Source organism: Ranitomeya imitator, chromosome 1, assembly GCF_032444005.1.
Source record: "Ranitomeya imitator isolate aRanImi1 chromosome 1, aRanImi1.pri, whole genome shotgun sequence".
Taxonomy (NCBI): domain Eukaryota; kingdom Metazoa; phylum Chordata; class Amphibia; order Anura; family Dendrobatidae; genus Ranitomeya; species Ranitomeya imitator.
The window spans coordinates 713,351,632-713,364,060 of NC_091282.1; the positions used below are offsets into that span (position 1 = coordinate 713,351,632).

At 43.9% G+C, this 12,429-nt stretch overlaps 1 protein-coding gene across 1 annotated transcript; it reads right to left on the reverse strand.

Moving 5' to 3' along the window:
- Positions 1-1,088: 1,088 nt before the first annotated feature.
- Positions 1,089-9,286, reverse strand: ERH (ERH mRNA splicing and mitosis factor). Its single transcript, XM_069732330.1, has 4 exons — positions 9,186-9,286; positions 6,477-6,564; positions 3,712-3,832; positions 1,089-1,546 (listed from the first exon to the last, which is right to left on the reverse strand). Exons 1-4 carry the CDS (start codon positions 9,186-9,188, stop codon positions 1,444-1,446), a joined length of 315 nt encoding a protein of 104 aa, XP_069588431.1. The 5' UTR covers positions 9,189-9,286; the 3' UTR covers positions 1,089-1,443.
- Positions 9,287-12,429: the final 3,143 nt, after the last annotated feature.

Genomic DNA, 12,429 nt, shown 5'->3' on the forward strand with positions numbered 1-12,429 from the left:
TATGTATGTATAATAGGTTCCATGTGAGATGCATCAGCACACAGGCTGCGCCCCTGGGCAGAGGGGACAAGACATCCCCCTTCTGTCCTCCCCCACCTTTGTAATTCTCACAGTAAATATCGGCAGGCTCCGGGCCCCCTGCGGCTATTGTATGTCTGGCCTGCTGCTTTTCTATTGGTCTGCCCTCTGTATCTGTGTGATATATTCTGTGTCCTGTGAATAAAGTGTTGTCAGACTGGAAATACGTGGAGAAGCAGTGAGATTTTATATGCGCCCATGTAACCAAGCAGTTCCAACCAGCGTCCTTCATTCAGACTCCAGCCAAAGCAGAGTGAACCTCCTGAAACACGGGGTGGTACTGAAAGAGGTACTCCAGCACGGTTTTTCCCCATTACAGTCCCAATATGCAGTAGCTAAAATATTAGCAAATACCTCCAATTATAAATGTAGTATAGTTCGTCTGATTTGCTATGTCGCTTACCCCATGTGCAGTAGCTTAGGTATCTATGGTTATAACCACTCTAACAGTTGTTAGTGGTCGGAACCATGGATACCTAACCTATTGCAATGTCCTGCACAAGGGGTAAGTGACACAGTGAATCAGAAGAACTATACTACATTTCTAATTGGAGAAATTTGCTATTACTACACCTGCTATATATTGGGATAAGATCTTGAAGTTTGGAATGTCCATTTAACTGTTGCCGCTCCAACACTGTCTCTACTCTGCTACTCATGGCCTTTGTTGACACGGCTGTACCGTGACATCACATCTACAGCATGAGATTACTGCTGACAGCACTGGGCTCAGCAATCACGAACATGTAGACAGCACAAGACTGATGACCCCTGTGATTGGCTGCAGTGGTCAAATGCTGTAGTGATGACATCATATCTGAAGAAATGTTATAGGCTAGAGACTGCACTGGAGAAGTAGGATGGTAGAACATCAAAAAAAAAAAAGTGGAAAACCTTTTTAATGAATGCAATGGCCAAGAGAAGAAAATACCCACTTAGTGTTTTGAGCAATACTGCTGCGTAGTAAAACTTGGTTATTACAATCACACATTAAAAAATAAAAACACACATTTTAACTACCAAGTCATTTTATTTTTGTCTAAAATATTAAATTTAGGGCATAGTGAATCCATAAAAAAAAAAATAAAAAAAAATATGGGCTTTGAAAAATGTTGCACGCTCCAGCCATCCTGAAAGGTACAGCTAGACTTTGCAGGGGTTATCAGGGGTACAAGCAAACAATCGGTCGCTATTTTAGTTCTGTTGGTCAGAGTGAACATAACAGAAGTGGTGTGTACGTTTGTAACATAATGTTTCCATATTGGTCTAATACGTTGTCCCCAGTACAAACAAAACACAAAGCACTATATTACAAAACAAATCGCCCTCTACTGCCCGCTGTACACCATCATCCGCCGCACCTCCCTACTTCCCCGCCTGCTGAGCCTGTCGGCGAAGGAGAACATAAATCTTCTCTTTGATCCAGTCTTTGTTATAGGGCTGATATGTCTGAGTGTCCGCTCGATACCTGCAGAAGAGCACAGAAGCATTTTAGGAATATACAAAAAAAATATAATTGAAAAGGGGAATGGTAAGCTTTCCAGTTATCGATCTTAAGTTTCATTTCTGTGCGTTTATTTACAGTGACTTTGTATGGCTAGAGCTGTCATAGGGGCAGAGGCTGCAAGTACTGAAGGAATCGGCTGTGCTTAGTAATAACAATTGGAAAATGATGCAGGTCGGAGAGCACGTTCGCTCTGCCCGGCACCATTATAGTCTATGTTCACGTTGGCGCATATGTCCAAATGCCGTTTTGCAGGGGGGTGCGTACACAAGCCCCGACAGGACCCACAAACGTGCAGAACAGCGCAATATGAAAACACCCTTAGATTAATATTAAAGAGGCCATCCCAAATGTCCCCAAACAGCGTATGTTGGAATACAAAACGGTTGGGTCTGCTTTAGTTTCAACAAAGTTTAATTTTTTTAGTTTTGTTCTGGGAATAATAGTTTAAAAAAAACCCACATACAATAAATAGCAGGATTCCATAACATCCTACCTAATGCATAAAAATGAAAGCTCAGCCAAGCATGCATGTTTGTGGGAAGCTCAAGAGAGCAAAAATTGGGCTTGCACCACTCCAGCGTTTTTTTCTATTGCAGTGCTGGAATAGTTCTAATAATGCAAAATCCCTACACCCAATTATACTCACCAGCCACCACCTTCAGCTCTTCACGGCTCCGCTCCAGTCAGAGACAACCGTCACAGGCTCTCAATGTAAGGGAGGCAGTATAACAAACGAGGATAGCAATGCAATGCTCGGACTCGCCGTCAACTCCCCCGACCCAAGAGAGACAGCATGTATTTATATGCAGCTGTCACGCTCAGGCCAGTCTAAGCATTATGATGCTCGTCTGAGTTATACGGCCATCTGTCTCTTCCCCAAGTCTGAGAGCCACACTGATGCTTTCATAGACTCGCATTGAAAAGTTACCTGTTGCTCCAGCAAACACTGAAGCGATCCAGCAGGTCACAAACTGCTGGAGACCGATGGGAGCAGACTGGATAATTGCAGAAGATGGTAGATGGCAATTATAAGACTAAGAGCAGGCACCATACATTAATAGCACCATTCTGGTGCTGTAATAAACGAAGGGGGGAACAAAAAACAAAAACACACTAGAGTGTTGCTTTCCGGTTTACGATTTTTAGCTTTGTAATAATTACTAGAACAGGAGGAGCAAACACGCTGTGAACCAAAGTCAAATTTACATGCGTCAGATTAATGAGAGCAAAATATATATATATATATATTTATTTATTTAGAACTATAAACCGCACCCCAAATTTTCAGAAGGAAAATAGGGGGGAGGGGGAGAATTAATAAATAAATAAAAATGTGTCAAATGGGGGTCTGTCTTACAGTCCGAATTCAGCCTACCAGGGAAGGGATCGGCACAGGTGAAAGAGTGGTCACAGGGGTCGATTGGTGGTCCAGGCTGGTGCGGTGGCCTCCGGGAGATCCCATCCCTTTGCAGTGGCAGTGCTCTGTGTTGTGGCGGGGCTCCACCGGCATTTTGTCAAAGCCAGGAAAACCCCACAGCTCCATTGCTGCAATGTGGTGGCTCCAGGAAAATGGCCGCCAGGGGTGGCGCATGCTCAGGTTCAGATCTCTGCAACGATGCCACCGCATTGCAGCAACAGATGAGCGGGGGTCTACGGGCTTTGACACAATGCTGGCAGAGCCCCGCCACCACCACTGCATCAGCCAGGGAAGAGAGGCTGCATTGGGACCGCCGCCACTGGATTTGTAAGTATATTCCCATCATAAGATGCACCCCCATTTTCACCCCAATTTTTTTATTTCCATGGTCTTCTAGTTATGTTTGTGTAACACAGGAGCCTACAGTACATGGTGTCCAGTGATCCCTTGTCGAAGAGGGGACGAGGAAGAGGTGGAATCAACTGGCAGAATTGGGACAATATTGGGAGAATTTTAAACACTGGCAAATAAATCCTTCCACTAACAATGCGGCAATGTAATATTTAGGGAACAGTCCACACTGTTTCTTGCAGCAATAAAAATGAAAATAGAGGTTTTCTGCAGTTTAGTGATCTTATACTTGAGCCTGTATTACCCACCACCTTGTGGTAATAAGAGTTGTCACACCATGTAGTGCCAATATACTTACACTAGACAGCTAAGGTCTGCAAGGTCATCAATGAAGTCAAACAGCTGGCTGATATCATACGTGATGGATGGGCTGTTGGGATTCATTCTCTTTAAGTGTTCTTCATACATCTTACACACTCCTGTATCATATAACAAAGAATTGTGATGAGAAGCTGCAGGAGAGCTCTTACTTTGTTCTCCATGAAAGCCAGCAGATAACTTGCACTAGTTATCTAACTAGCACTCTGAACTGTGTCCTGTGTATTGCTCCCTATGGAGACCACAAATAGGATTTGTCACATCCTACTGTCTCCCTCCACAGTAATCATGCACCGTAAGGGATATCCAGGTTTAGAAAAACATGGCGGTTTTCTTTGAAATACAGCGCCACACGTGTTCACAGGTTGCATATGATATTAAAGCTTAGCTGCCAAACAAGGCAGACTGCACAGCAGGTGTGGTGTTGAGGCTTGAAAAAGACAATCATGCTTTCCTAATTCTGTACAGCTTCTATTAAAGGGGTTCTCCAAGAATGTGATAATATAGCCGCCATCACGTAATTCAAATAGCAGCCCGTCCTAGTCACGTGTCAGGACAGGCTGCAGTCTGAAGAAACGGATCCCGAGACCTGTGTCTCAAGAGGAACAGTATCATAACATTAATCTCAGCTGCCTGCACAGAAAACTGGGGCTGGAGAAAATAAATCCTTTGTGCTCAGTCAGCCAAAGAGAAGATTCATTTCTTCTCCGGTCACAACCGTTCTCCACTGGCAGAGGTATGCGTGCTGACAATACAGCTCCTCTGTCAGATGAGACGTAGGTTTCAGGAGCTTTTTCTTCAGACTGTAGCCTCTCTTCACGTGACTAGGACAGGCTGCCGACTGAACTGCATAACAGGGGCCGTTTAACTACATTCTCGGGAGAGCCCCTTAAAGTTTACTATACGCAGAAAAATTGTCCGTCTCTCAGTACCGAGTGCCACTTTCATCACTAGCACTACAGAAAACTGTTGACAGGTAAGAAAAACAACCGCTATTAGCATACTGAATAATAACCCATCATTCGGAGCAAAGGTCAACAGCCACGCGAAAAAAATCAACAGGAAATATCTACATTTTAATAGATTATTTGTTGCTTGCCTCTTCATAAGAAAATAACTGATTAATGATAGCTACATTGTGGGTAGAACAGTGGCTCAGTGGTTAGCACTACTATATCCAAGACAGCATGATGGCTCAGTGGTTAGCACTGTACTATATAGAGGGCGGCAAGGTGTCTCAGTGGTTAGCACTGTACTATAAATAGAGCAGCATGGTGGCTCAGCGGTTAGCACTACTTTATATATGACAGCGCAGTGGCACGATGGCTCCGTGGCAAGCACTGTACTATATAGGGCAGCACAGTGGCTCAGTGGTCAAACAGACTGCTGCCGCCATTACCAATATACAGACAGCAGAGCTCAGGGTTGTATCTGTAGATCTGATGTTTCTGGCAGTTTGTAAAGTGCTGTTAAACTACTTCGATAATTATGACTTTTCCTTAAAGAGACTGTCAGCACAGAATGGCCACCCTGTGTTTTATAGCATGGCCAGTCATTTAAAGGGACACTGTCACCTGAATTTGGAGGGAACAATCTTCAGCCATGGAGGCGGGGTTTTTGGGTGTTTGATTCACCCTTTCCTTACCTGCTGGCGGCATGCTGGCTGCAATATTGGATTGAAGTTCATTCTCTGTCCTCCATAGTACACGCCTGCGCAAGGCCATCTTGCCTTGCGCTGGCGTGTACTATGGAGGACAGAGAATGAACTTCAATCCAATATTGCAGCCAGGATGCAGCCAGTGGGTAAGGAAAGGGTGAATCAAACACCCAAAAACCCCGCCTCCATGGCTGAAGATTGTTCCCTCCAAATTCAGGTGACAGTGTCCCTTTAAGGCTTCCCACCTGCTTGTTTTCCCCTCGAACTCCATTGCCTTATTTGACTGACAGCTCTGGCCAGAGAAGGGTGGAGACAGAGGTAAACTAAGCAGGTGGGAGGGTGTGATGCACTGAGCATCTGTACTTGGATTGAAAAGTCATTCTGTGCTGACAGAGCCCTTTGAAACAAGCTAGGTTGGTGGAGGTCCACCACTTAATCAGCTGTTCTCAGTGTCAGCCAGATGCAGAGCTGACCAGCAAAGATACATCAGCTATATAGTGGTCGTCGGTTAGTACTGCGGATCCACTCCTGTTCAACTGAATAGGAGCAGATCTTCAGTACCCAGAAGCGGCCACTAAACAGTGGACAGAGCTGTGCTGGTCTGATCTGTGCTCATGAACAGCTGATCGGTGGGGCAGTCGAGTTCTGGACTTCCACCAACCTGGTATTGATTACCTATTCTGCTTACAAATAGTAGTGGGTGAGCAGTGTCCGACAGCAGCCACTAAACATTTGGATTGAGCTGTGATGTTCATTTCCACAAGAGACAACATCCGCCTGCTGCCGATTGGTGGAGTGGCAGACCGCCACTGATCGGATATTGATGACCGATACGGATGGTGAGCCTTGAGAAAGAGTTTTAGGAGTTGAAATAGCCGTTGGCTGTGTGCTACATGTTCTCCCTGCTTTTGCCCCGCATCTCACTAAAGGCCAAAACTTCCTTCCTTGATTACATGCTGACAACAGCAGTGCCAACTACTCTTTTTCCTGGCTATATGTAATACATTACTGCAATGTTAAATGGAAGCTGGATAAAAAAAAAATATTCACATGCTATACTGTACTTGAGTAAAATAACGAGCTCATACCTTCCATGCACTCATTGACTGATTCATAATCTGCATATGTTCTTCCTTCAGGCCTCTTTGTAGGCTGGACAAGCAAGATTGTGTGAGACTGGAAAATAAAAGGAAAGTATATGTACATTAAGTTATTTCTATAGAAGGCTGTTGTGTTTAAACTATCATTGTGCATTCAAGACTTCTTGAGAAAGCTCCACAGAGAGAAGTGTCAGACATGACTGGCAGTCAGTTATCTCCCTCGCTACATGCATGTTACCACAAGTGTATGAATGGCAGTTGTACACTCTGACATTGTATAGTTGCAGAGAGGCGACAGGTCCAGTGCCTTCCTCATCAGAAGCGAGCGGTGCTGAAGATGGCTGTGGGGTTATAACGCCATCAACGCCTCTCACTTCTCAGATGCAAGTGAGTGACTCCAGATAACTACCACAATAAAATTATTAGTTTAGAAGGATTGTCTAATATTTTTTAAAAAGTCTAAAAGAAGGAAATGTGTGAAAATAAAGTTAATTGCCACCTGTTGAAGCAGTTGCTCCACCACGGTGGTGCCAAAGTCTTTGCTTACCTTGCTGCAGGGATGGCATACAAAGTTATCGAGAACTGTCTAGGATCTCATGGGGTGCGATGGGTAGTTTAACAGGAAGCAATTTCTTTTATTAGTGAACATTGTGCTGTAAAGACATTTGTTGCACAAAAGTCATGTCTTACAGGTCCAGCAAAGTGGTTGGGATTTATAGAAATCTTACAACCAATTGTGCTTTTTTGTGTGTGTTTGAAATCCAATTCACTTTCTCTTTCGAGTGCGAAGATTTATGTGGATTTTCTCCATATAACTGCATTAGATGCGGAAAATCCACAGGTAAAAAAACTAAATATATATTAGCGAATGTGAGTTGTATTAAAAAAAATAAATAAAAAAAAAAGCCATGTGCTTGACATATGGTAAGTATTCCAAGGAAAGGCAGAATCACAAATTAGGGCTAAAGAATTTGTTCAATTCAGGCAAGCCTTGTGTAAAAACGGACATCCATGCCGTGATCAGCTCATCAATGTGGATCAGCTCCTATTCATGAATTAAAAAATCATGAATTATTGGGAGTCCATTAAATGCATGTATTGGTCAGAACAGAGATAGAGTTGTTCTTAGATAAAGAAGGTGGCTTTAGACAAGCAATTCCCAATTTCCAGACCTCACAGCCCCCAGCAGATGTTGTTTAGAGGATTTCTTATGTATTGCACCAGGGATGGAGTTATTCTCAAGGCATCAGAAATGGCCAGTTTCTCTCCCCTGTGCAATTGTAGGGCAATTCTGATAGAGGCTGTGAGGACTGGAGTTTGAAAACTCTGCTTTAGGGCAGGTGCACAACCAGGGCTGTGGAGTTGGAGCCCATTTTGGTGGAGTCGGTGTCATGGAAATTGAAGGGTCGGAGGGGCTTTGCTTACCGACTCCACAGCTCTGGTGCACACAAACATATTTTTGATCCAAGTGTGATCTGACATAACATCATATTGCACACGGACCAATGTTAGCTTATGGGCCGCACACGCCTGGACAAAAAGAAGTTGCAGCATGCCAGACTGATCAGTTATTTGGATCGCACTCGGTCATATACAAGTTAACAAGTCTGGAAACCATCAGACTGCACTCGGGTGACATCTGCAGTCCGATTTCCACAGCATGGAGACTTTTTTTCCCCCCCATCTTCTCTTGATCCGACAGGAACAGATCACAATAGCAAACATAATTAGCCCAATTCCCTTGGCTGAGAGAATACACGGCCGTCTTCACCTTCCCTTAGGCCGTCATTCTGTGGCACATGAGGAGGCTGGCTTCCAGGGCAAGCATTAGCCACAAGGATAAAGTCGAACACTTCACTTATCTAAACTCACTTTAGTGCGTGTACATGTCAGGAAGCAGGATATATATATTGTTTTACTACATCCTCATTGGATTATGTGTGCTGCAAGCATCAGCTTTCATTGGGGATACAAGTTATTGTTCATGCAGCTTGTTGTTGTGGCACAGGTACAAAGGAGGGATAACACCTTTAATTAACTATGTATGCATTTAAAGAAGTCATCCACCTCCTCAAAAAAAGGATGTTAAAAGTGGTCAGTCCATGTGGCTCCCGGCAGCCTTCAGACTAGACGTGCTGGGCTCTCATTCAGCTTGTAGTGAGCGAGGCTGCGCACGTCTAGTCGGACTGTGCCTGGGAGGATGCAGATCTCACACCAGCACCGGACAATCCTGACAGCGTGCGGAGTGCACAATTCAAAGAGGTAGCAGTCTACAGAAGACAAGAAAGCCTCTTTAAACGGAAGGGGTGTACAATTTAATATACATTTTAGTCTTTTCAACTTATAAAATTGGACATTTAGGATTTTTTTTCTAACTTTCACGCAAATCCCAGAAAAAAAAATAAGCCCCACATTACGACAAACAAAGGAAAAAGATGTTATGAGCTATTAAAGCTTCATGGGCTGGGGAAAGAGAAAAAATGGTCCAGTCATGAGAGGGTTAAACGCCAGCAGGATCATTAGTGAGGCTCCTTGTCGCCAGAGGCCGGAATCCCCCTCAGTGACCCCGTGTAGGCAGCGCCCGCAGCTCAGCTACAAACGTGCTCAATGCTCCGTGCAGCCGCCCCATCCTGCCGTACACACGGCGCACAGACGCCCGGCAGGACGGATGCACTCACCGGCCGCGTCCGTACTCACCATGTCTGAGCTCGGCACTAAACACACACCAACCGTACACCTGCCCGGAAGCACTCTCTGCAACTTCCGGCGAAAATGAGGTTGCGCGTTGAGAAACAACCCGGAAATGACACTGAATGCCTCCGGAAGTGATGTTCTACGTTACGTCACTGCTTATCGCGTAACCTCGCGAGAGTTAGCAGATTTGAAGTGATTTCTGATGCGATTTGGCTTGCAATCTGAATCTGTGCAAAAATCTGTGTAAAGTAGAGCGCCTCATTATACACTTGGCTATCTAGTGACGCAGTACACACGGTGTTTTCAGCATTGCTGTTTCCTCAGATTGTTCGCTCTTGTGAACAGCGCCCCTCTGCTACTTGGTTGTAGTCGTAACGTATTACTTTCTAATATGTGGCGGTCTTTGTACATTGCTGTAGTCGTTCCCTCTTGGACACAATTTATCTGCATCCGTTTTTTTCTGCAAACGCACAGAACTGCATCCTGATCAGGATTTGGTTGGAAATGTGAAATTCTGACTTCTGGGGCAGAGGAGGGGACTGGTGAAAGTAGAAGGGAAAAGTGGTTCTCCGAGCCTGCGCAGTATGACATCCACATGCAGCCTGATTCGGGGGCGTCTGCATTGACAATCATACGCTGCCACGTAGCAGGATGTCTGCAGATTTTTTTAACACGCAAAATTCGCAACATTTTGGGAGTACATGAAAAATCGTGATGCAAACAGAGGTCCATGGGTCCCTATGTTAACCCCTTTACCCCCAGGGGTGGTTTGCACGTTAATGACCGGGCCAATTTTCACAATTCTGACCACTGTCCCTTTATGAGGTTATAACTCTGGAACGCTTCAACGGATCCCGGTGATTCTGACATTGTTTTCTCGTGACATATTGTACTTCATGATAGTGGTAAAATTTCTTTAATATTACCTGCGTTTATTTGTGAAAACGAAAATTTGGCAAAAATTTTGAAAATTTCGCAATTTTCCAACTTTGAATTTTTATGCAATTAAATCACAGAGATATGTCACACAAAATACTTAATAAGTAACATTTCCCACATGTCTACTTTACATCAGCATAATTTTGGAACCAAAATTTTTTTTTGTTAGGGAGTTATAACGGTTAAAAGTTGACCAGCAATTTCTCATTTTTACAACACCATTTTTTTTTTAGGGACCACATCACATTTGAAGTCATTTTGAGGGGTCTATATGATAGAAAATACCCAAGTGTGACACCATTCTAAAAACTGCACCCCTCAAGGTGCTCAAAACCACATTCAAGAAGTTTATTAACCCTTCAGGTGCTTCACAGGAATTTTTGGAATGTTTAAATAAAAATGAACATTTAACTTTTTTTCACAAAAATTTTTACTTCAGCTCCAATTTGTTTTATTTTACCAAGGGTAACAGGAGAAAATGGACCCCAAAAGTTGTTGTACAATTTGTCCTGAGTACACCGATACCCCATATGTGGGGGTAAACCACTGTTTGGGCGCATGACAGAGCTCGGAAGGGAAGGAGCGCCGTTTGACTTTTCAATGCAAAATTGACTGGAATCGAGATGGGACACCATGTTGCGTTTGGAGAGCCCCTGATGTGCCTAAACATTGAAACCCCCCACAAGTGACACCATTTTGGAAAGTAGACCCCCTAAGGAACTTATCTAGAGGTATGGTGAGCACTTTGACCCACCAAGTGCTTCACAGAAGTTTATAATGCAGAACTGTAAAAATAAAAAATCATATTTTTTCACAAAAATTATCTTTTCGCCCCCAATGTTTTATTTTCCCAAGGGTAAGAGCTGAAATTGGACCCCAAAAGTTGTTGTACAATTTGTCCTGAGTACGCTGATATCCCATATGTGGGGGTAAACCACTGTTTGGGCGCATGGGAGAGCTCGGAAGGGAAGGAGCGCCGTTTGACTTTTCAATGCAAAATTGACAGGAATTGAGATGGGACGCCATGTTGCGTTTAGAGAGCCACTGATGTGCCTAAACATTGAAACCCCCCACAAGTGACACCATTTTGGAAAGTAGACCCCCTAAGGAACTTATCTAGATGTGTTTTGAGCGCTTTGACCCACCAAGGGCTTCACAGAAGTTTATAATGCAGAGCCGTAAAAATAAAATAAACATTTTTTCCCACAAAAATTATTTTTTTAGCCCCCAGTTTTGTATTTTCCCGAGGGTAACAGGAGAAATTGGACCCCAAAATTTGTTGCCCAATTTGTCCTGAGTGCGATTATACACAATATGTGGGGGGAACCACTGTTTGGGCGCATGGGAGGGCTCGGAAGGGAAGGAGCGCCATTTGGAATGCAGACTTAGATGGAATGGTCTGCAGGTGTCACATTGCGTTTGCAGAGCCCCTAATGTCCCTAAACAGTAGAAACCCCCCACAAGTGACACCATTTTGGAAACTAGACCCCCCAGGGAACTCATCTAGATGTGTAGTGAGAACTTTGAACCCCCAAGTGTTTCACTACAGTTTGTAACGCAAAGCCGTGAAAAAAAAAAAAAAAAACTTTCCCCCAAAAATTATTTTTTAGCCCCCAGTTTTGTATTTTCCCAAGGGTAACAGGAGAAATTGGACCCCAAAAGTTGTTGTCCTATTTGTCCTGAGTACGCTGATACCCCATATCTTGGGGTAAACCCCTGTTTGGGCGCACGGGAGAGCTCGGAAGGGAAGGAGCACTGTTTTACTTTTTCAACGCAGAATTGGCTGGAATTGAGATCGGACGCCATGTCGTGTTTGGAGAGCCCCTGATGTGCCTAAACAGTGGAAACCCCCCAATTATAACTGAAACCCTAATCCAAACACACCCCTAACCCTAATTCCAATGGTAACCCTAACCACACCTCTAACCCTGACACACCCCTAACCCTAATCCCAACCCTATTCCCAACTGTAAATGTAATCTAAACCCTAACTTTAGCCCCAACCCTAACTGTAGCCCCAACCCTAACCCTAGCCCTAACCATAATGGGATAATTTTTCCCTAACTAAGGGGGTGATGAAGGGGGGTTTGATTTACTTTTATAGCGAGTTTTTTAGCGGATTTTTATGATTGGCAGCCGTCACACACTGAAAGACGCTTTTTATTGCAAAAAATATTTTTTGCGTTACCACATTTTGAGAGCTATAATTTTTCCATATTTTGGTCCACAGAGTCATGTGAGGTTTTGTTTTTTTGCGGGACAAGTTGACGTTTTTATTGGTAACATTTTCGGGCACGTGACATTTTTT

What these genes read in the sequence shown, in the direction of transcription:
- ERH (XM_069732330.1), bottom strand. An exon ending in AGTCAATGAGTGCATGGAAG is followed by an intron (nt 3,833 to 6,476) that starts GTATGAGCTCGT and finishes TATATGATACAG; the next exon opens with GAGTGTGTAAGATGTATGAA. An exon ending in GCAGACCTTAGCTGTCTAGT is followed by an intron (nt 1,547 to 3,711) that starts GTAAGTATATTG and finishes GCTCTTCTGCAG; the next exon opens with GTATCGAGCGGACACTCAGA.